Source organism: Leopardus geoffroyi, chromosome A2 (genome assembly GCF_018350155.1).
Source record: "Leopardus geoffroyi isolate Oge1 chromosome A2, O.geoffroyi_Oge1_pat1.0, whole genome shotgun sequence".
NCBI lineage: Eukaryota > Metazoa > Chordata > Mammalia > Carnivora > Felidae > Leopardus > Leopardus geoffroyi.
In genome coordinates this window covers 144,336,887-144,361,389 of record NC_059331.1, presented here as the reverse complement: position 1 = coordinate 144,361,389, position 24,503 = coordinate 144,336,887, and the positions used below count along the sequence as shown (strand labels likewise).

Here is a 24,503-nt window from a genome sequence, read left to right as displayed (position 1 = left end):
AACTTAGTCGTGCTTATTAAAAAAATAGAGGCAGTGATGTGCCTGTAGGACAGCAGTTCTCCGCAGGTGACAATCAATAGGCAAAGGGGCAAAGTAGGCTCATTAGGCATTTCTCCCCTGAGCAGCTCACTTAGCCTTGCCAGGCCTCCAAAGCCACAACCAGCTGTGCTCGTCTCATTTCTGAAATGGGCCCGCCAGAGTGCCAGGGTGCTGTCCTCCCTGCCTGCCCTGGCGCAACAATCTGCTGGACCCACAGCCGGCCTTTAGCAGACCCTGGAGATCATGGTGTGGTCAGCCCCTCCGTGGGCTCAGAACATTTTTAGGCTTGCTCTCGCTGCCCGCTCCTTGATGTCTCCATCTTCCAAGTGTATTAACGCACACATAGTAAAGGGTTTAGAGACAGACTCCTACACCCGCGTTACCTGTGATAACTGCTAAGACGTACATCACTGGTCTGCGGTTTGGTGTGGGGTGGCCTGTCTACTACAGAAATCAGGCTGCTGAGAAGGCACACTTCTGGAAGAGAAGGAGGGAGTCCTGCCTGTTGCTAAGAAAGTCTCCCCAGATTCATGTGCCGACATGTGACTGATGAGCCTAGCCAGCCCCTAATCTGATCTTTGTATCAGGGCTTCTCCCAACACCTCTGCTCCAGGCCGTACAGCCTGCTGGTCACTCCCTTCAAGGCTGTGCTATACATTCATAGTAAATTGAGGCTCCCTGTATAGCAAGTTGAGGACGGGGACCCAGCCTTCTTTCTCCACGGCCGCCTTCTTCCCTCCAGGTGTTTGTGATCATAAAATAATGGTTCTACAATCACATCGTCCTCATGTGAAGATGGGGAGAGGGACGGGAAGGGAAGGCAGTGAAAGGGGAAAGAGTTCTGAGCTGGAAACCTGTAGACTTTTCATAAAGCCACAAAGAGGGTGGCTTTATGAAACAGGGAGGGACAGCTGTCTCCTCAGTGGAAACTTCACACGCCAATGCAAGTTTTGGGAAAAGCAACAACCCCCTGGAGGAAGTGTGTGTGGGGTTTGGAAGCCAGGCGGCTTTGATTTCTGGCTCTAGTACTTTCCAGCTGTGTCTCTAAGCCTTGGCTCCCTTCTTCGTCTGTAGAGTGGACTTAATAAATTATCTGGATCACCTCACGGAGTCGGTGTGAGAATGAAAAGACGCCGGGACAGGATAAGCAACATAACAGGATACTGCAAGGTACTTGCGTTGCTCACGAAGTTCCTTACGCTGGGGAAGTTGAAATTCCTTGCAGGGGTGCCGAACGGGGGAAGCGGGGCTGCCTCGCACGGGTCTGTCCTCCCCTTCTCCTTCCTCCCTATCGCCCGCCGGCGGCTCTCCCTTCCCGGAGCGTTGCCACGCCGCCCGCTGGGCGGCGGGGAGAGGCTCACCTGGCGGCCTGGGCGCGAGCCCCGGCCTGGGGTGTCGGCTGCAGTGGCGCGCGGCCGCCTCTAGATGGAACTTTCTCACCAACACAAGGCGGCGCCGACCGCCGCTCCCCCGGCGCCCGGCGGCCAGGGGCTCCCGCTCGCGCGCGCCCGGGCAGGTGCGCGGTGCCTGGGCGATAACTCAGGGGAGGGCCGCCGGACTGTGCACGTAGAGCCCGCGGGTTTCCCTCGGCTGGAGGCGAAGGGAATCCCGAGGTTCCCCCTCAGAAGCCGAGGAGCCGCGCGGCGCGGCGCCTCAGGAGTTTCCCGCCCCGTATCTGCGGCTGCTAGAATCGGCTCCATAGCACGACGGTCCCCGTGACCGCCCGCGCCCCCCTCCTGCGCAGTGCCCGCAGCGGGACCGTCTTATGTCCATGCTCGAGCTCCTGGGGCTCGGTAGAAGGCGGCCCCCGAAACCCTCGGGGGCGGGGGTGGGGGAGACGATCGCCGGAGCTGCGGGCAGGACAAATGGCCGAACGGCAGCGCCGCGTGAGGTAAACTTTGCAGGGGAACCGCGCGGCTGGCGGGCTTTACTTTGAGCATCCCCGAAAAGAAAGCGTGTGGCGGGACACTCGCCATCGACCACGTATTCTTCCCGGTGACCCTTTTCGGAGCTGTGCTCCTCGAGGCGGACCCCAGGCTCGCGGTCCTGACTCCAGGCTCCGCGTGGCCGTCGTGCGGCGCCTTCCCGCGCGGGTCCGGGCTCGCCAGGCAGTCGGAGCTGCTCAGCTCCCTCACAGCCATATTCCTCCTTCCATCCGCCCGCACTTCCACCCTCCCCGCCACTCCCCACCCCGTCTTTGAGTCCTCCCTTTTTTTTGTTGGGGGCGGGGCGGGTGGGGGTGGTTTTTTATGAGAACTATTGACATTTCTGGTCCCGGCGTCTCCGCGGGCTGAGGTGATGTAGCGCGGAGGGGAATCCGTCGGCCGAGCGTCCCTCTCCCTGCCCGCGCCGGGGCCGCTCGGAGGCACCGAGTTCCAGGGGCTCCCGCCCCTCGGGGTTCCTCCTCCTGCTTCTGGAGGTGACTGGTTGGCGCGAAGCGATTGGCGATCCCGGACGCGATCCCGGCCTTGGCTCCCCGCGCCGCGCCGGGTGAATGGCCGCGGGCGGAGGATCGGGAGGCGCCGGGCGCAGACCAATCGCGGCCGCCGGTGGGAGTATTTGTTATTCACATGGAAGACACTTGGCGCCGGCCGGGCCAGCTCAGCCCCCTCAGCCCAGAGACCAGCCACAAGTGCGGCCGCGGTGCTTGCCTCACGCGGCGGCGGTGGCGGCGCTGACATGGAGCTGCGGGCCCCCCGCGGGCTTCCTCACCGCGCCCTCTGCGGGGAGCAGGGTAAGACGCGCCGAGCGGCAGAAAGAGGAAAAAGCGGAGCAAGTGCCGAACCACGGGAAGAAACGCCCCCCACCCCCGAACTCCCCCCAAAGATGGTCCTGGCGGAAAGAGGAGATCCCCGCTGCTTTATTCCCCTTTCCGTTTTCTCCTTTAAAACCGTTCAGTGGACCGCCAGCCAGGTGCACCGTTTCTTCTCCGATCACTTTGGCGATTTGTTTTTCCTGGGCACAAGTACATGGCCTTGCACACCGGAGTCTGGGAGAGAAGTGGCGGGCGGAGGTGACGGGAACTGGGGGCGAGGGAGACTGGGCACCAGGGGGCGAGGGGCTGGCCGGGCATTGGAGCTTGATTGGGTATCTGTTGATTTTACGTTGCAAAGAACCAGGCAGCTACTACCCCTCTAGTCCGCCCATGATGACATTCCAGTGAAGAGGTTCAGGAAAGAGGAAGGCTTAGCTGGGAACTCCCAAGGCTTGCAGATGTGATCCCCCAAAAGTTTAGTCGGCGAATGAGAGACTGAAGGGTGTCGGTTAGGGGGCAGGAGCGTCTAGGGTGCTCTGCTGGGGCGCGCGGCGGCAGGATTTTAAAGCGCTCTTCCTCGGATTGCCTGCCCTGGGTGACCTCCTGGACCTGCCCTGGCGGAATCCGGACTTGCCCCACCGAGATGACGAGGTACCTCCGTTCTGCAAATCTGGCGGGAGGGGTTTCCGAAGTTAGAGGCTTCCGGGATGAGTTGGGGTAACCCCCGCCTTCTTGAGAGTGGGGCTGGACGAATGTCTACCCATCATCTAGGGAAGACGCGAGTCGCGGGAGAAGCCGGGTGGTTTGGGGTTCTCCAGAGCCCCTCCATCCCCGCACTTCTGCCTTGACTTCGTGTTCTCCGAGTTAGCCCGACGAGGTTGGGATTTCCGCGGCCCCCCTTTTGTGGCTTTTGGGAAAACACTGGAGTTCCCTGTCCTGTGGGGGGGGGGGGCGGTGAAGGAGGAATGGTCTCTAGGATCTTGAGTTTAAAAAGCGAAGGCAAATGCGCCCGACAGCTCCTCCGAAGCACCTGAAGCCAGCGTGGCCCCAGTTTCGCGCGGGCCCGCGCGGGCGTGGGCGCTCGGGGCAAGCCAGGTGGGGCGTGGGGTGGGGGGAGGCGCTCCCGGCCGAGCCGCGCGCGGAGGCTGGATCCCCCCGGCGCGCCCGGGGGCTGGGGCGGCGCCGGAATACCCCGGCGGCGCGGGAAAGGCAAGAGAAACCCGGTACTTCTAAGGCCCTGGGCTCTACCGGGAGCCCGGGTTCAACAGCCTAAGGAACTGAGAAGAAAGAGGAAGATGCAGCTGGAAGTGGCGAGCGGGGGCGGGGTGAGTGGCTGCAGGCGGAGATCTAGGTAGAGACAGAGTCGGAGGTAGAGAACCCTCTGAGCCACGCCAGTAGCGAGCCCATCTGCTCTGCCGAGCAGCTCAGAGATCCCTTGAGGTTCGTACAGTTGGTGAAAATATAACAGAATCACACACACACACACACACACAACCAAAAGCAAACAAAAAACCCGTCTGTATGACATGCTCCCTTGGTGCACATGAAATGCAGAGGGGTGTGAGAGTTGCCCAATTGCGCAAGACGGCACCCCCACGCTTCCCTGAAGAATTGTTTCCCTAGTGGCCCAAACTGCAGGGCCTGGGGTCAGACAGTGTCTGTGCTCCCGGGATGGTGGGGGTGAAAATAGGCCCACCAGCCAGCTACAGTAGCCCAAACCCCTCAGTCCCCGAAGCTAGTCCTGCTTGGGAAGGGAATGCCCTGTTTGCCATTTGAGGGTGATCCTTTCCCACAGACCTGATGGCATGGGAGTCTCTTGGACACCCAGGAGGACGGTACGATCTGGGCCACTACCGCGATTGAGTACAAAGCCAGAACTGGAAAACAGGGTTGGTGGTGGAGATATTGACAAGAAGTATCATAAACAGTAGAAATGCTTGTTTCTGAAATGATAATAGCTTGTATTTTGCTGGAAAGAAAAAAAAAAAATAAAAAGAGAAAAGAGCCACCGGCAGGTAGATCTTGGATAAACAGCTTATTGCACTTGACTGTAATTTCCATTTTCCGTTATGAAATTGTTTGTCAATAATTGCAAATGGCTACAGAAACCACTTTACTTTACCTTGGTCACTTGCTTGTGAATAATGTCTTGAAAAATCTCTGTAGGAGACAGAATCAGCTGTGTGAAATTCATTGCTTGGTTCTTGAAAATATGTGGTTTTATAATTTTGAAGAGAAAAGCCTTATCCATCAGGGAAAATGAAGTAAGGGTTTTAAATGTCATTTTCCTATTTCAGAGTCAACTACAGGTTGCATCATACCTGAGATAAAGAGCTTTCTTGCTTTTAAATCGGGAATATGGGAAGCAATAGCTCAGGAGCAGCTTTCTTGGAGATTTACCCAGAATAAAAAAAAAAAAAAAGATGCTAAGAACACAGGTCTTTGCTGTTATTTAGGCCCTATTCTGTTTGGTTTGTGCTGGCTAGTTCTGCCCTACCATGCTTCCTTTGCAAATTATGACTACTTGAATAATTCTAAAAACATCTAAATACAAAAGGAATAGATAAAAGGAAGAGTTGAACTCTAATGAGTACAAGAGAAAGTTAGAGGTGTGGAGAGATTGTACTCTTTTCAAAGTTAGCTGAGCAGGTTGGAGCTGCTATGGGGCTCGTTTAATTGGTATTTATGCAGCAAACAACAGGCTGGCATTCATTTTGGCAACACTGTGTGCCAATCTTTGTGTAACAATGTTCCATTGTCTTCAGGCATGAGGCACAGTATACCCACTGTACACACAGGTTCTGGCTCACCACTAGTGGTAGCAATGATGTTTTTCCTTCTAAGTTTCTTTCTTACCATCTTCCTCGTGTAGTTAGAATGCCCAACATAAAGAGGACCTTGGACTTTAATCTGGGAAGTGGAGTTGCTCTGTCTCAGTATCTTAAAAAGAAGATGCTGCTTGGATTTATCTTTTAACTGAACCCATAGCAAAAACCTGGCCACATCTCCATGCCTGCAGAATAGGCTAGCTTTCAAAGGTTCAGGAAACTTGCTGCTTTCTTGATAGAATCTGATTGTACAGCATCAGACTCACACATGTAGTTTTCTCAGGAGGGACAGTCATGCCATGTTGTTCCAGGAGAAGATGTGAACAGAGAGTCAGCTGGATCACATTGTTTCTATCACAAGAACAGGTTTTCTGTCTGCTAGGAATTGAATTTAGATTTGATTTCCTTTTCCTTTCCTTTCCATCCCCCCCTCTTCCTTTTTTCCTTCCTTCCCCTCTCCCTCCTTCCTTTTTTCTTCTTGGCTCAGAGAGATGTTTTGATTTTCATTTCTACTTGGTGCTTTGACAAGTTGTGATAAATTCACTGACTAAGAACCTTGAGCATGATGTATTCTTATCCCAGGACCTGCCTTCTGAGTGGTAGGTACTGCTAATGGAGTGATGTGAGGGACACTGCTGAGAGGCTCCTGGTTCATGATAACTCCTGACTTTGGTTTGTTACATTACCTATTTTAACCACTATTAGATATGTTTCTTTGGTAAAGAAATTATGGATCTCTTGGAAATTGTCTTATAAATGTAGATGTTCCAGTTGCGGGATGACACTAATGCATCTTTAGGTTTTGATACCTGTTAATGAATCAACTCACTCCCTGGGGAGGGCCAAGGTAACGGGAGAACCAGGTCTTAAGAGTGTAACCTGTAGGACACATCAGTCCTGAGGGAGGGAGGAGATACAGGTCTGGGAGAGGAAGGAACAGGTGAGCACAAGTGAGAAGATATAGGAGAGCCCAAGAAGAGTATGTGGAGATTATTCACGTGTGTTGCCAATTTCACATTTTCCAGGCATGACTATGTCTAAAGATGGAAATCTGGCTGTTTTTTGGCTAACTTTTCCAGTGATAATGACTTTCATGTTAGAAGCTGGGCATTATATCCTGTATACAACTTAGGAAGGTTTCCTATTGTCCTCTTTTCACTGCTGAAGAATATCTTGTCACCACTTCCTTCAGAATAGCCCTTTTGATGCTTCAAGTGTCCACGACCTTCAGTTCTCTAGGTCAGATATTGCACTTCCATTGACTTTCCCTCTTGGGTCTTTCCAGTTTTCCTTTGGTCTCCTTTGACTCCTTAGACACATGACTTCTTAGGGTCTGGCCAGCTCTGAGTGTGATGGCAAAGTGGTTTTCCAGGTCTTCTAACATAAAACACAAGTAAAATATTTAAGTTCTAGGACTGATTGTTCAACTAATAGTATCCATGTACATTCTTAATGGCACTTGGCAGTTTATGAAATACTTTTATGTACATTACTATGTCATTTGACTTCACAGTCTTGGGAGGTGGCCGGGAATCATTCCTCAGTTTAGAAACAAACTAGTCCCAGGTTAAGTGACTTGCCCAATGCCATATAGCAAGTACAGGGGGAGAGGGATTAGAATCAGGGACCTCTTGGACCCCAGGATACCACTCTCATGTCCACAATATCCATCATGGTCTCCTGAACCCAAGGGGCATGAAGTAAGGGAAAGAACATAGCAGCAGTTCTGCACTTGAATTCTGGCCCAAGATTTTGGACACATTCATATAATCTTTCTGTTTTTAGGTTCCTCATATCCCAAATGGGGGCCGTGATACCAGTCTTACAGGTGTATTTTGTGAAGGAAATGAGATCATGTGTGTGAGGCTCCAGGTGTACTGTGGGCATTCCATAAGTGTTGGTTTCGCTCCCTTTCCCTCTTCTTATAAGATACATACTATAAAAGTGGCTTCTCATTAGTTTAACTGTGGTCTTTTTATGCGATAGCTGTGTTATTGAAAAAACCTGCACAAATTGAATTCTGCTAAATCAGATTGCATTTTAAATGCATGGGGGATTTAGCTATTTAAGGGAAACCTGTGGTGAATTCTTTTGTAATGCAAATAATCACCTTCTAATTTATCTGTTTAGTAAGTTGAGCTGCTCATGTATCAGATTTTCTTAATATGGGGCTTGCTTGTACAGAAGAGCTTTCACAACCCTCTCTCACTGATGGGAAAAAGTCACTCAGCTTGCAAACAAAATCAGTTATTGTGTTCAGCTGGCAAAGCCTTGCTCTGGTGTTTGAGCGTAATCTCATTCCCTTATTATTAAATAATAGAATCTCAGAACGGGAAGCTGGAAGATACCTTAGAGATCACATGGTCCATCTCACTCATTTCACAGATGAGGAAATGGAAGCACACAGAGGTGAAGTGACATATTCAGTGTCGCCAGCCGGTGACCGTCAAACAACGATCCAATTCCAGGCCTCTGTTGCCAGGGGAGGGCTCTGCCTGGCCCATCCGTGCTCTGGGGCACCCCCAAGATTCCAGGGCCACACACACATGCCGTAGCATGGGAGACGATAGACAAATGTGATGCATTTTCTAAAGCAACCTAAGAGAGCTTGCAAGTGTGGGCAGTTTCAACTGAAACTGCTAGATTTGCCATTTTGAGTTGATGACAATATTCAGCTTAACCTTTTTGTTAAAGAGCTGAATGGAATCCAGCATAGGGATGCTGTTTGGCCTTTTTAGGAGTAAAAAAATCACAATTCTTGGCTAATGATATTCCTCAGTGAGGATTTTACCATACCGTGTCTTAAAAGCACTTGCCAAGTGCTGGAGGAGGACGTGCTGACAGACCTGATGGGTCCCATGTGGGAGGGTGGGTTTGTTCTCACCCTGGCGTCAGGCTCGCCAGGAACCCTGGTTGGAAGCAGAGGTTTGGACAAACTATACTTGATATTCTCAACCCTTTGAGAGATTTGGAAATCACCCTGCCCTGAAAATGCCCCCAGATTGTCTCCTCCTAATTAGCACATTATTTTTCTTCAAGGGCTACCTGTTGAAGATCTACACATTTCTGTAAGCTTTCAGTGGAGGGGAAGCACCTTCATCCTCACCGGTGCTTTCACAGCCAGTCTCTGCAGCACTGAGGGCTTTCTGAAGGACAGGACCCGTCCTGGGGGCCTGAGGATTTTGACTGTGGTGCCATTTACTAGCTCAGGGCTTTGGGTCATACTCAACCTTTCTTTTCTCATTTCTACCAGAGCTAACGATGGGTGTATGAAAATTCATGAGCCACTGTGTTACACACTTGGGACTTTGGTAGAAGAGAAGGTGTGTAGACAATAAAGAGAAGCAGAATTCAGGGTCCTGGCCCTTGAGGAGCTGTCCTTACTGCTGGCCTTTCAGGAAACAGAGCACTCTTAGGTAGTCATAGACTCAAGTTCCAGCCAGAGGTCTTCTCCCTGGGCCAGCAGGGACTTTTGGTGAAGTGCTAATGATGTATGATGGTGTTCCTTAAGACTGGCTGGAAGGGAGTGAACAGAAAGGGCTTCGGGGGTTAATGGTTCAGCCTTCTCAAAGATCTTGAAGCCCTTCTTGTGGGCTCAGAAATAGTGCAAGGCATCTGCTCCCCTCAGAGGTTGATTTCAGGATTGCAGACCTCACACCTCCTTGAAGAAGTCCGTCAGCCCAGGTGAAGTTTGTACCCATTCCCAGAGGAAGGTCCGTTTGAGAGAAAAACTGTTTTATTCTAAATCTAGCACAAAGCATGAAGTAGAACTATTTAGTTTTATAGTACAAAAAGGTCATTATTTCTTTAAAACTCATGGAGCCCAAGTAGGATGAGTTTAGATTGAAGCTCACAAGAATTGCATAAGAGTAAGATTAGGCAATGTAAGATTATACAATGAAACTGAATTTATGTGGTTTTCCACAAACTTTGAAATAGATTTTTTCCTTAGAATTTAAAAGGGAAACTAAACCTTTTCAGCTGTCGAGAGTCTGATTTTTATGACAACATATCAGATTTTGATATAACTGCAATATTTCAGTATTTTGTAAGTAGTTCTGATTTTAATTTTAAAGTGACAAAATTCAGTAGAAACCTCACCAACTAGGCAAATATAGAAAAAGTTGCTCTGCATTGTGGAAAATGAGTTACAGACTAAATCAGCAATGACAACTCCTGTTTACTGAGCACGTACCCTGTGCCAGGTACTGTGTCTTCTGTGTGTGCTGCGTGACAGGTTCTGTCATCCCCTTACAGACAAGAAAGCCAAGCTTTAGAGAGGTCTTGTACTAATAATTCTATGCTGCAGAGGAGGGAACTTAAGCAAAAATTCAAGTGAGCTGTCCAATAAATAATAACCAAGATGGAACCTCTTGTTTTCCATGTAAGTGCATTCATCCACTAAATAAAATGAATTCTTGCCTCACTGCTGCTCATCCTCAACCTCTCCTTAACTTATATCTCTAAACAGACTGATGAGATGCTGAAAAGACTAGAAATTATTACAAACACAAATACTTTTATAAGAAACTCGATTTTATTAATTCCAGGACTGTACAGCCAGTGGAACTGGGTTAATGCCACAGGAGCAGGGAAGGATGATTTGTAATTAACAGATGGACTGTTTTTATGTTTGTGTAATTGAAAACCGTTTATTCTCTTAAGTACTTAGGAGTGGCTTGGTGTAATGAAGAAAGGCTGGTCTTTGGAGAACAACAGGTGCCCTTCCCCTTCTTTTTCCCTTTAAACATTTATCCTTCACATATCCATTTACTCTGTGCTCTGTCAGAAGGGGTACGTTAAGGGTCAGCCTAGCCATGTGGACTTGGTCTCAAGCTCTGAATTAGTGATCGGAGTTAATGAGGTTTTATTGTCTTACAACGGGTCTTCCTTGTGTAACTGTAAAACATAATCCTACGTCTCTTAATGGGTGGCTGATGTAATTTATGGTCCCTCACTTAAATGGTTTTATCCAGGAAGTCAAGCTAACTTTCTAAGTGTTTCCTTTTGTGGAATGCCTGAGGTCAGGCTATTGTCAAATCACAGAATTTCTGAGGGAGAAGCAGCTGCTAGGAGAATGGAGCATGAGGGAATATCATTCAAGTGGTGAGAAAAATCAGAAAAGGACTAAGTATTTTGGGGCAGGATAGAGGGAATCTAGGGCTTAGCCTGTGCCAGGAGGCAGGGGATGCTTGTCATAGGCAGAATAGAACCCTATCAGCAGAATGGGCCATTGGCTGTATTTCTGAGTGTACTCCACGTACATGCTCAGAAATCCAGGGCAGTGGGCTATGACGAACCCCCCTTTTCTAATCTGAAATTGAAGAAAAGTACAGCTTTCTCTGAAAGCTTTTGGACATATGTTCAGTTATCCTCTAGGGAGGCAGTATACTTTCCTTTGGGACAGGGAGTGTGGAATGAAAATTTTATGAACTGGAAATTAAACAAGTGAATGGAAAATACAACCAGATGTTGGTTGGCTAGGTTAGAGGAGAGTTGTCCAAATTTCAGGCTTCAAACATATATACATCAGAAACGAGCCTTCAATTAACCATCCTGCCAAAACAAGTTAGTGTTGTTTATTCTCTTAATTATACGTGTGTTTCAAATATCAGATTCCCTTATGTTAAGTCAGTTTTTGCTTTCAGTTAAACCTCCTCAAAAGTCCTTTGAAAGAATCTCGTGGAATTCTTTAGGATTGAAGGTCCTAGAACAAACTTTTTCTATAGATTTGCTGGTAGATGTTTTCACTTTAGGTTATTTCTAATCTTGATGAAATAACTGTTTTCCCCACTGAGTCAGACAAAATTAAGAAGCTCTTCAATTGATCTCCAGCTCTGATTTGCTCCTAGTGATTCTAGGATCAAAGAGTGTTTACTTCAGAACTATAAGCATACCCATTGTTTCCACCCCAACAAATTCATAGGAATATCTTCACACATAACCCTCCCCATGTATTTCATTTTCAAGTCTTTGTTTTGTTATTAGAGAACAATGAGATAATTTATATGAAATAGCTGACGTTCTATGTTAAATCTTTTCACAAGCTATAAAACTTATACATTTTGGACTCCTCGGGTGGATTTCTTTCTTTCTTTTCTTTTGTGTTTGAGTAATCACTTTTTCCCATTGGGCAATCTGAGGCACCAAAAAAACGAAATTAACAGATGACTGGCTTGTTGAATACATCACAGAAAATAAACTTTCATTATGATTTTGTGGACAATATTTAAATGCTAAATTCAGACAGCTGTAAAAAGTAAAAGCAGATTTGAAAAGAAATAGTGCCATCAATCACAGGATTTTTACCCTCATGGAAATTGGATTTATTGAAATAAAATGGTAAATAAAAATACTTTCTGGCTTGGGAGAATCAACCTAGTTTCTGATACTTTTCTGTTTCCCTTGCTCCAAAAGTGTCATCAATCTCTCTGTTTAGATGCAGTGCAGCCAGGTGTTCAGAATCATAGGGGGACAAAAAAAAATTAGTTTCTCACTGAATAGGGGAAATGAAACAACAAACAAAAAAAGAGGTTGGTGTAAACAGAACTTAAAAATATGAAAAATGTAGACCCGTTGAACTGAACCCTGTTTTTCCCTCCCCCTGCCCCCCAGGAATAATTCTGCTACAGGGCTGACTTCAAGGACGTGAATTGTTGACCTCATCCCACCTTCAGAACCTCAGCTGTTATTCTAATTTTTGCACCATTCCAGGCAAGTTGACTTTATATGGAAATAAAATTGAACCTTAGGGGTCTGATGGAAATTCACTGTGACATTGAAATCAAGAAAACTTGCTGAAACCCACAGAGCCTTTTCCCCCATGGGCCCTGATGGTAGCCTCCAGAAGGTGCAGCCTCTGGTGGTGCCCCTTCTTCTGTGGCAAGAATAAACTCTGGGTCTTGGGTTGCAACACCACCTGTGGAGAAAATGGTATGCGAGGGAAAGCGATCAGCCTCTTGCCCTTGTTTCTTCCTCCTGACGGCCAAGTTCTACTGGATCCTCACAATGATGCAAAGAACTCACAGCCAGGAGTATGCCCATTCCATACGAGTGGATGGGGACATCATTTTGGGGGGTCTCTTCCCTGTCCACGCAAAGGGAGAGAGAGGGGTACCTTGTGGGGAGCTGAAGAAGGAAAAGGGGATCCACAGACTGGAGGCCATGCTTTATGCAATCGACCAGATTAATAAGGACCCTGATCTCCTCTCCAATATTACTCTGGGTGTCCGGATCCTTGACACGTGCTCCAGGGACACGTATGCTTTGGAGCAGTCATTAACATTCGTGCAGGCATTGATAGAGAAAGACGCTTCCGACGTGAAGTGTGCTAATGGAGATCCACCCATTTTCACCAAGCCTGACAAGATTTCTGGTGTCATAGGTGCTGCAGCAAGCTCCGTGTCCATCATGGTTGCTAACATTTTAAGACTTTTTAAGGTAGGTGAAGGCATTGTCTTTCTGATCATTGTGACAAGACAATAAACTGTTCTGGCTCCAACCACAGGTGTAAGAAGAACGTGAACATGGTGAAGATGCTCATAGACCCTCTCAGGGTCACCAGGTTACTCAACTAGAGGGTTCTGTGTCTGGGTTTATACATGTGTTGATTTAGCTCCATTACTTAATTGGATTAATTATGAGTCTTTTTTCCTCCCTGAACAAACAGGTGATAATTTCTGTGACATGTTGAGTCCTTAACATCTTGGGATATCCTCCTTATTGATTCTCATTTTAAGTCAAAGCAAGTATTTTTAGAGAGTATAATGAAATCTTAGCACATTTTTCATGTAAAACATTTCTATGGTGTTTGAGATATAAGATAATTTACTTGGTGAAGCTTCTTTAAAGTGGAATGCTCTGTTATGACAAGAGTTCCTGTATGAAGAAACAGTATTTATTACTAATGTGTGGATGGAAATGACACCCTGGGATATAAGATGGCCATAAAATTGTCAGGTTTATAATAGCTACAATAGAGCAGAACCTCATTAATTCAGACTGCTCTGATGCAGACTTGGAATAATTATATATAATTCATATTGAGTTAAAAGTTCAAGTTTAGCAGAATAATTCAAGCCTTTCTGATATAGGTTTGATGATCTATTACCTATAAATTGCATTTATATACTGAGTAAAATTGGCAAAATAAGATGGAATAATACTTTGAAAAGTATAAAGTGCCATAAAAATAAAGTTGTTGTAACTCACCATCTTTCATTAACTTTATCATTTTGTTTATCAATATCTATTATGTAGTGTTCTATAGGAGACAGTTGTTTGAATTGAAAATACTTTTTACTGGTTTCTTAGTGGGACATGACTTTTCCAACTTATTCTGAATTAATGAGGCTTTGTTTTATATTGTGAGAAACTGTTCCTGTGCATATTATATTTAAAGATATTAAAAGAATATGGAGAAATTGGACAGGTGACTGATACAGTGACAAAAATGAACAAATTGATGGAAAACTTACTTCACAAAAAAGATGACAGGAATTGAATCGAAAGCTCTTGGTTTGGGAAATATCTTGGGGGACCATCTAGTCTGGTTCACTTTGTAGGCTGGAATCTTCTTTGTAACCTCCCCCTAAGTGGCCGTCCAGCTTTTGTATGAATCACTTTAGTTTAGAAGACAGAATGCTAAGAGGCAGCCTAATGACCATTTTCAGGCTGATGAAATTTTCTGAAATGAGGATGCTGAGCAGAAGCTCTCTGTGTCTAAGGAGTATTGAAGAGGCACAAACCAGGCTTCAAGGAATGCTGGAGACATTTCGAAGGACATTGGGAAGAGCCTTTTGGCAATGATAAGGACACAAGATTAAAATAGGCAGCCAAAGGTGCTCGAATTTGTCATTTCTAGAATAATTTCTCTTGGGCTAGCTGACCCCTTGCCTGTACAGGATTTTCCAGATTTCTCACCACATCCGGGGATCTAGAATTTCTCCTCAAAGTCTCAAATCTGAGCTGCATGCCATTTTGTGCTCTGTGATGGTATCCAGTTTTAGCTACTTTCCCAGCATCTTTTTCCTTTCTAATTTGATTTGTCTTCCCAGTTGCTCCTAAGCATCTTTTTTCTGTTCTTAACTCAGCAGTTGTGGCTCAACAACACCCACATGTTACATTATGTTATGTTATGTTATGATGTTACGTTTGTTATATTATTTTGTTTTGTTTTTATTTTGTATTTTGTTTTATTTTGTTTAGTTTTTAGAAGTTTTAAATTTTAATCCCAGTATAGTTAATATATAGTGTTATATTAGTTTCACGGGTAAAGTATAGAGATTCAACAATTCTGTATGTTACTCAGGGCTCATCATGATAAGTGTACTACTCTTAAATCCCCATCACCAATTTCAACCTCCCTCCACCCTCTGGTAGCCATCAGTTTGTTTGCTATAGTTAAGAGTCTTTTTCTTGGCTTCTCTCTCTCTCTTTCTTTCTTTCTCTTTTTTTCTCTCTCACTCTCTATTTCCTTAACAACACCCACTTTTTGAGAAGAGGGAAACCTTCATGAGCATCTTTTCCCTGCCTTCTGTTACCCTCCCCTTATATACTAAATTCTGGTTCCCAGCAATCCCATCATAATTCCTATGAATCCTGTCTCCTTCCTATAGTCTGGTGGCCAGCCAAAAGTAGACAAGGATTTGAGAAGTGGGGTATTGGTGATAATTGCTTATTTGAACCTTCTAAAGATTGTGAACATTAATTTTACTATAGAATCAGCTTATCTATAAAATGGGGATAGTAACATCGTGTTAGGTTTTGGGATGGATTTAATGAGAAAATACAGGTGAAGGGTTCCACCGGTACCCATGTCCTTTGCCTCCTTGAGCTGCCAAAGGGACCTTCAGACCATCTGAAGGTTTTGTTTTTATGCGGTCTCAACCTAACTTCCCTCTGCTCCATTCTTCTTCATTGGCTGGCCAATTCTTTCCTTACTGTCTTGAATAATTCCGGAGGGACTTTATTTGACCAGGTGGGAGAATTACCATTGATTCCTTGGGCAGAGTCCAGTACTCCAGGTCAACTCTTAAGATAGTGGTCAGCACAATAGAGGACTGTTCTTGCCACCCTTGACCAAATCCTAGGGAGTGGGTGACTTTTAGCCACGAGGGGTGTTAGCTATGGTAAGTATCATAACTAAAATGAGTACACTGGCACAGAGTGAGCATTTATTATGTGGAAGCAAATGTATTTATCAATCAAATTACTGGGGCCTAAAAATTGTATCTTTCAAAAGTAAGTGACAGAATGTAGGTACTTAGCTTATCTTCCAGCTGAACCTAGAACCACATGAATGGGAACTTGATAATTGTAACTTATATTGTTTTGCTACTTTAATTTGCTTTGATGATTTATGTGAGACTTCCAGTCAGCACTCTACACTGATATTAATCATGAAATGATGAAGTCGTTGGAATAGAAAATGTCTCACTTTATGTGTGAATGTATTCTGTTTAAACACGTATGTTGGGACTGCCATGAAATGTTAGAATAGTTAGCAAAGGAATGGTTAACAAATTAATGCATTGGAGATTGGCTTACAATTTCTTTTTGAAAAATAATAGTGTGATTAAGCCAAATGCTATGACTTGAATAAAAGTGAACATTTGGGACAGTTTTATGGCTCTTGGGCTGCTTCAGGACAGCGTAAGACCCACAGAATCTAAAAAGATGTACAGATATCAATATATTGCCACTTATTCCTAGATTAATGGAGTTAAAAAGAGGTAGAGCATCATGGTTTGAAAACACACAAACAAAAGTGATGATAAGGATGCAAAGGCCTTAATTAATGAATTCACTCACTGTCCTGTTTAACAATAAACATTAGTTGAAGGTTTTAGAGTGCAGCCAGAACCTGTTTTAAAATTGTATAGAAAATACTTGTGCTAAAAGTGGAAGTAATATCCAGATGTATTAGTTGTCTTTTTTTTTGGACAACTCTGGAATAGCCTTGTCTTCACCTGCTGTATCTGCCCGGGCTAAGTCAGGTGGGAGACAAAGGCCTCCAGGCATCTCCCTCTTCAGCCTTGCTCCTCCTGTGGCAGCTTCTCCTGTACCCTGTATCCTTCTACGTTCTAATCAAAGCCTGGTTGCAAGAAAGGAGCTATGTATCATCAGTCATCTGCATATAGTATGTCTGTGTTTAAGCCAGGAAGATTCTATTTTCCGCAGGATCGCTAACAGCGGGATGAGATAAATTGTCTTTGTGAAGGGGGTTCAGGCAACTGTTGGAGAGGTTCATTTAGCTCCTCCACCAGAGACTATACCTCGTGGGTGGCCACCTCCTTTGCCCAGGAGCACAGCTGGCCCTACTCCTTTCTAAAGGGAAGAGATGTTGTTCTATTTTTGCTTCTCTTCCTACCAAAACCCAGAGACTAATGAAAAAAAGAGCCTTCTTAACTTCAGAGGCGAGTTGGACAGGAGGCTGGAGCTAGAAGCTGTCCTGTGGTCTCTGCCCACAGGACAATGAATGCTCTGCCAAACCAGTGATTTTCATCCTCCTGAGGTGAGGTTTACACGGCTCTCTCTCCTTATTGCCCTCTCGGGGTGTGTTGACTTATCAAAACCAACTCAGAGGCTTCTCAAATGACAGGACCCAGTGTGTGAGTATAACCTCCCCTTCACCCCCAGGATCATTTCTACGGATTGAAGCGTTTCACATTTCTTAGGTGTGTTGGGAGTGAAAACAAGTTTGATAGCCACAGATGAAGACTTCAATGATCTGAACTTTTTAGAAGCACTGCTGTGCCTTAAAACACACACATGTCATATATGGGTTAATATGGGGGCAGAGTGGTCACTTCAGTGATTGTTTAATCCTTACAGCAAGTTAATGGTTTTAGATAATAGTAGTATCAATTAGGATAATGTGACATGTAACTGCAGAATAGCAAACCCAGAACTGCTTCACCCCATGTATCTAGAGGTGAAAATGCCACCCTAGTGGCTCTTGTATTGCAGAGACACCGATGAAAAGAGGGGCCGGGCTCTCGGAGATTATGTAGTTTGGAAAGAATTAAAAAAGAATTAGGGGGCCTTTTGGGAATGTTGACTGAGACGCCCATAATTTAAATTATTTTTTAAAAAGCAATTTTGAGGAATTTTCATATGTTTTATAAAGAGCTTAGATTTCCCCCCTTTTCTAGAACATTTTCCAGCCTTTGCCTTTAAATTAGAGCAATTCTGTTCCTCAAAACACTAATCATATACTTACTTTGAGCAAAGATTGAACATTCTAAGTTAAAAATAACATCGATGCTTGGAGGTAACCATTCACATTAATGTCCATGTAGATGCAGCTGGGTAATAAAAGGACAATGTTAGATACAATTTCTCTTCCTTTTGTTTTTCTAGTTAACTTTACCTAGAGAATGAACTTTCTACTCTTGAAGGATAGTTAAGTAGTCTTTAGTATCTACTTCCCAAAGCAATAAAATGAGACTTAAATAGAAATCCTCTTGTGGGTGGGATAATTTCTTTCCATGTGCAAGTGTTCTGGTTATAAATGGCTAAAACTGACTTTAATGTTAAGTAAATGAAGTGCAGTGAAATATCCCATTGCCCTGGGAGTCTTCACCTACCTTGCTCTGTTTACAAAGGTGTTTTCTTCCAAGAGACTCTATGAATGGTAGCAACCACTTCCATAAAGACAAGCATTTTGCAAGTTTTTTTTATTGCATACAATGGACTTTATTAACTGTAAACTCAGACGAAATAAATCTGCCATAGTTGGGCTCATCTTAGTTAGATGGACAGATATATGTGCCCAATCAGTAAACTCAGCAGGAGGTAACATTTCATGTTAAATATTACTTGATGGCAAATAAATTGAAAGATGAACTCTTTAAGCCAATCCTTTGCTACTGTAGGAAGCTCTAATTTAACTTTGTAAGGAGCCCACTCACCTCAAATGAGAGATGATGGGTACTCTCTCTTATAGTGGCTCTAAGTGAGAGTGTTGGGGGAAGTGAGCATTGCCCCTGGTCACTGGCACTTCAACTTGGAGTCAGATAATAAATATTTATAAATATAAATGTAATACAGACTTGGTAATATCAGTTCCCTTCTTAAAACCCCTTAATGGCTACCATTAACTCCAGGATGAAGGTCTACATCTACTTTGGGAAGTCTTTTCTCACTTCTCTTGACTAGATTAAGTTTCCTTGTTTACGTGTAACAAAGCTCCAGTAGGGCAGGATATATCTATGATATATATGAAGGCATGGATCTCTTGTTTGTTGCTATATTTCCAGCACCTAGCATGGACCTGTATGGGAATCAATAAATGTTTGCTGAATGAATGAATGAATGAATGAATGCATGAACTGTATCTCTCTACCTCCTCCATCTATACTCTCTCCCTCACCCCAGGCCCAAACATTGGAAATAATCTGTGTTGGGTAGATAGGACAGAAATGGAATTTTATTTGTTTTTTATACTCTTCGAGAGAAAGGAACAGAAGGAGGAAGCAGTGCGGAAAGTAGGAGACATAGTATATTTTGGGAGTTACTATTTTCATGTGCTTCCTCATATTCCTACAAATCCACATTTTCCCTAAACAGTTTTTTAAAATTAAAAATTTAATAAGCAAAAGACATTAGCACATTCTCATTTTGAAAAGTTTAAGCAATGGATAAGTAAATAGTGTAAAATGGAAGGAGATCACATCTAAACCCATATCTATTAGTAAAATTATATACACAGACACATAATTTTATTAAAAGATATATGTCTTATGACTTTTTTCATGGAATAATAATCTGGGAGACATTTCCATTTTGTTAATATAGTTCTGTGTCAGTAATTTTCAACCGTGGCTGCACATTAGCATTATCTGGATAGCTTAAAAAAAAAAAAAAAAAGGATGCTCACACTCTATCCGAGACCAGTGAACTTGGGGTGGGGCCCTGGCATTGGTATACTTTAAATAACTGCTAGGTGATTCTAATACTTGTGTAGGATTGAGAACTAGGAACCCCCCCTTTTTTTTTTAACAGCTGCTTGGGTTTTGATTATATGAATAGACCATAATTTATTTAAAAAATCCCTTAGTGATAGGTTACTTCCCTTTGATTTCTTAAGATTATTTGACATTTGAAAAAAAGTTAAAACAGTACTAGAGGCTCATCTCAACACAACAGGTCAAGTGAATTTTGGAACCATAGGGCCCCTTTATGGAACAACAAAGGGGCTGAATTAATAAATTACCAAAACACCTTGCTATAAGACAGACTCACAGGCACACATCACAGACTGTGGCTGTTGATGACATTAAGTAAGAGAGTCAGGGGGCGCCTGGGTGGCTCGGTCGGTTAAGCGTCTGACTTCGGCTCAGGTCATGATCTCACGGTCCGTGAGTTCGAGCCCCGCGTCAGGCTCTGTGCTGACAGCTCAGAGCCCAGAGCCTGTTTCGGATTCTGTGTCTCTCTCTCTCTCTGCCCCTCCCCTGTTCATGCTCTGTCTCTCTCTGTCTCAAAAATAAATAAACGTTAAAAAAAAAAAAAAAAATAGCTTTGATTCATTCTCAAAAAAAAAATAAGAGAGTCAGTGTAGGGGGTCATGTGCTTGAAATGCTGAAGGAGTATGATGACTCTTGTTGGGTGGAGCAGATTTTAAACTTGGTGAATTTAAGTTAATCTTACTTTCCTTTTTTCTAGCTGTGTAGGGTCTGAAATCCTACAGTGAATTCTGAAGATATCTTAAGAGCTTGCTTAGTGATTAATGCCTAAATTTTGAGTATTTTAAATAATGAGGTTTTGAAAATAGTGAGGAATCTTTCTAAGAGAATGGCTTGTGACTGGATGCTGTCTCTCTCTCTCTCTCTCTATCTATCTATCTATCTATCTATCTATTCATTCTGCTCATGAATATTTGTTGAGCGGCTATGATAGGCCAGGTTAAGGTTAATCTTCACTGTGGGGCTAGAGAAGGAGCGAGAAAAATCTATGTCCTCATGGGAGTTTACATTCTGGTGGGTGTAGAAAATATGAGGTGTACAAATAAATGTAGACAGAGAGTGACCATGTCATAAAGAAAATAAAGGAGGTGGGCAAAACAGGGCATGAGCTTGGGTGGCAGGGAGGGCCCCTCTGTGAGGTCACCATGGAATGATAGGACAAAGCCAGTCAGTTAACAACTAGGAGAGAAGCATCCAGATAAATCTTTCTTTTTCTCCAAGCTCCCCCTCAACCCAGGCCCTGGTCTGAGAGTATCAAAGGAAACCAAGTCTTGGAGAATGAAGCCCCTGTCCCACCCCCTCTCTCCCCACCCTTATTGTCTAGGTATTCAGAGCCAGGATAGACGGATACAGGAGACCGGGATGGGAAAGGATCTACAGGGCCTCTTCTTTCCTGACTGTGGCACCAGGGACACAGGTCTGATACCCTGCCTTTTTTTTTTTTTTAATATTTATTTATTTATCTTTGAGACAGAGATAGAGCACAAGCAGGGGAGGGACAGAGAGAGAAGGAGAGAGGGAATCTCAAGCAGGCTCCACACAGCGCAGAGCTGGATGCTGGGTGGGATCTCACAACCCTGGGATCATGACCTAAGCCGAAATCAAGAGTCAGATGCTTAACTGACTGAGCCACCCAGGTGTGATTCCCTGACTTTTGAGAAACCTGGCCCCTACCCCATCTCCCTCACTCAACTGTCCCTAAAGCCTCAGGCCAAGCCAGACCCCAGGGCTAAGTCAGCAGGTGCCACCATGTCGGGTCCTTAGGCCTCTTGGTGTCTCAGGAGCACTGCCTATATGGGTGAGGTCTCCTGAGCATCCTTATTGATTTGAAGTCCAGGTCCTTGGGAATCCCAAGGGTGGGACCAGTCCTCAGGATTTTGGAGAACATGACATCACCAAAGAGGCTGACCCTTCTAGCAGGCTGGACAACACCGTAGGAAGAAGGGAGCCTGGGACCTCGCAGGAGGGAGAGGGGAGCTGTGTGGGCACAGTGAGACTTCCAGAGTAGGTGGGCAGTCAGGGGTTGGAGGTTTCCAGGTCACTTCTTCCTGTCACCATTCCCTGTGTCTAGGCCAGCCATGTTGTGTGCGGCTGTGACTAGATGGACAACACTGATAAGAGACTTGAGCACAGCTATAGGGGCGGTGATCCAGAGGCCCACTTGGAAAAACCCACAGAGCCAACTCAAGGTCCCTTGGAGAAATTGAACAGGTGGAGGGAGCAGTAGAAGAGCTCATTTCCAGCACAAGGGATAAACAGAGCAGGCATGAGGCTTGATTAAGGGTTCGAGAAGCGTGTCTGTGGAAATCATCCAGAAGTCCGCTGAGTGAGTAGAAGGAGGAGGTCGTGAGGGGACAGCAGGGCATTAAGTAGAAAGAAACGATGGCTAAGGCAATCCTGCATAGCCTTGGGATGGATAGGGCAGACAGGGTGGAATCAGGAAGGCTGCCCAAGGCACCTTGCCCTCCTGTTTGATCTGGAGCCACCGGCAGCACTCACGGATGAAGTTAGGCACAAACAGGAAGATATTTTCACCTGGTGTCATGGCAGCCCCCTTGCCGCCCCTGGGCCCCGTCTGGAGGTGGTGTCCGAGTCCCGGCCCTGCTGCACCCTCACCCTCCAGCCCGGTGCCTCAGGCCAAGCCAACAAACAGTGCACAGGCCTCCATTGCCCCTCCCCTGGCTGCTATTTATTTTTTAAGAAGTTGTCTGTAAACCTCTCTAGAGCAAGTCAGGATACACACACACACACACACACACACACACACACACACACAAGGAAAGTCCTATGCTCTTCTTTCTACCTACCCATTCAACCTAATTATTGCAGTGGTGGTTTAAAAACAATTATTGGCATTATTTTTTTAGGAAGTTTTAGGTTTATAGCAGAATTGAAGATGGCAGTGGTTTTATTTGGTTTCAGAACAGGTTCTTCCTAGACTCTTGTCAAGATAACTTTTTGCAACCAAAGGTGTACCTTCCTAGGGAAGACTTACAATCCAAAGGCTATCCCCTGGCTCCTGCCCAGTAGTTCTTAAACTTTAGCATGCATCAAAATCACCCAGACAGCTTGTTAAAATACAGATTGCTGAGCCCCACCTTTCGAATTTCTGAGTCAGTAGGTCTGGGTTGGGGTCTAAGATTTTGCATTTCTAACAGTTCCCGGTGATGCTGATGCCGCTGTTTCGCAGACCACACTTTGAGAACCACTGCTCCATATAAATCACTTGCTGGCTGACTTAGCAAGTAAAAGTACACAAAACAAAAATGAGATTTAACAATGTTCTGTCTGGCAGCAGACTTTTTTCTTTTGACTCATGCCTGGTTGGATTTCTGTTCATATTGGTCATAATCACAGCAGCTGCTATATGGATCCACTTTTAATTGTGTGCCCTTTTGGAAGTTGTGTTCCTTATTAAATAATGCATAGCTCAGGAGTAATGATCAGCATAATGGTCACTTGAACATGATTCCTAAAGCAGGGTCACTCAGATTACCACTTTTACTCATTTTTACTACCTGTGACAGTAGAACAGACTGATTTAAGAAACTTAGACTGTAAGATACACATTAACTGGGAATTGAGAACAGTAAAAGAAGAAAGAGACTATGATTTGTCTCAGCTACCAGCAATTTGTCTTCAGAAACCATGACAGCTACCTCCTGATTCCCATTATGCAATGAGATTGCAAATAACATTCCACAGCAGTCTTAATCAATAGAGGGTCACAAGAGGCCCTTCTTTCCCCATGGTGGGAAAAAAATGGCCTTTTTACCAATTTAAGTGATAGAATACACTCTCTGGCAAAAGACAGAGACATCTCTTTTAGCTGTAATTGGGGATTTTCCTTATCTCTAAGCACTCTTCCTAACATAAAACATACACATAATCTTTGTGTATTTTAAGTACATGGTGAGCACCAGGCTGGTGGGGTGGGAAGGAGTCCAGGTATAGCATCATCCAAAGCCGCCTTTATCTGTTTCCAGAATGAGGCCAAACTCTGCTGCTTTACTCCATTAGGCCCAGCAAGCTAATAGGCATGTGTTCTCCACGTTGGTCATTAGTTTCCTTCCAAGACTCTCCTAGGCTTCCCTCTGTGCTTGGGAGGCGGGGTTCCTTGGTGTAACATAGCCCCAGATCTATTGGTTATGTCCAGCTTCTGAGAATTCATGGGTCTGTCTCTGTGTCCCCCATAGTGCCACACTGGGCTTCCTTGGGATGTGAGGATGGTGATGTATTTTTGCTCCGGCTTCTCACCTTTGCTTCCTTTCAGGTAGACTGAGAGTAAACTCTAGCTTTGATTAGTGCTTGTACTATTTCTTACACTTTAAGTATTTACATTGTGACAATTCTGTAAAAGTTCTCAAAGTAGTTTATTATCTTCGCTCTGAGAACGTTTGAATTTATATTGTTTATAAAGCAAATGGCACTTCATACTTATGCAGATTTGTTGTGCAGATATTTGTGGCTTATAGATATTTATTACAAGGGGCTGGCTATTCACATTATAGATTATTATAATATGCTTATCTAGTGGTGCTGACACTCTTGAGTAAAACAGATTAATATGAATTATATAAAATAGGTCAGGCTCTGAAGTCAGATTGCCTGGGTTCAAATTCTGATGTAATGCTTATTAGCTGTATTACCTTAAGCAAGCTGGTTAATCTCTCAATCTGTAAAGACTAGATACTAATACTAATTCCTTCATAAGTTTTTAAATGAAGATAAACAAGATAAAGTGCATGGAGTCCTAAGCAAGATGCTTGGAAAATAGCACCATAAATGTTTGCTATAATGATAATGAGGAGGAAGATACTGATGTCCACCATCAGTAGGATATTCATTTTGAGTTATACCTTTTTTTCCAATTTCTCAACCGTTCGTCCTGACTTGCCTTATTTTGTGAACAAT

At 44.6% G+C, this 24,503-nt stretch overlaps 1 protein-coding gene and 1 long non-coding RNA gene across 6 annotated transcripts in view; both read left to right on the top strand.

Annotated features, from left to right (window-relative positions):
* The first annotated feature begins 1,787 nt into the window (after window positions 1-1,787).
* The window catches only part of GRM8 (glutamate metabotropic receptor 8), a 765,850-nt gene continuing 743,134 nt past the window's right edge, over window positions 1,788-24,503 (top strand). For 3 of the 5 annotated variants that reach the window (XM_045495499.1, XM_045495500.1, XM_045495504.1), the window contains exons 1-2: window positions 2,316-2,773; window positions 12,238-13,062. In XM_045495499.1, the coding sequence (XP_045351455.1) occupies window positions 12,553-13,062 (510 nt within the window). In that variant the 5' untranslated portion in view covers window positions 2,316-2,773; window positions 12,238-12,552. Of the gene's footprint in view, window positions 1,931-2,315; window positions 2,774-3,099; window positions 3,446-12,237; window positions 13,063-24,503 lie in introns of those variants that run through there. The other 2 variants (XM_045495503.1, XM_045495502.1) reach the window with 2 other exon arrangements.
* LOC123606805 lies at window positions 20,763-22,871 on the top strand. The gene is made up of 2 exons (XR_006716505.1): window positions 20,763-21,006; window positions 21,661-22,871. It is a non-coding gene; the product is annotated as an uncharacterized LOC123606805 (long non-coding RNA).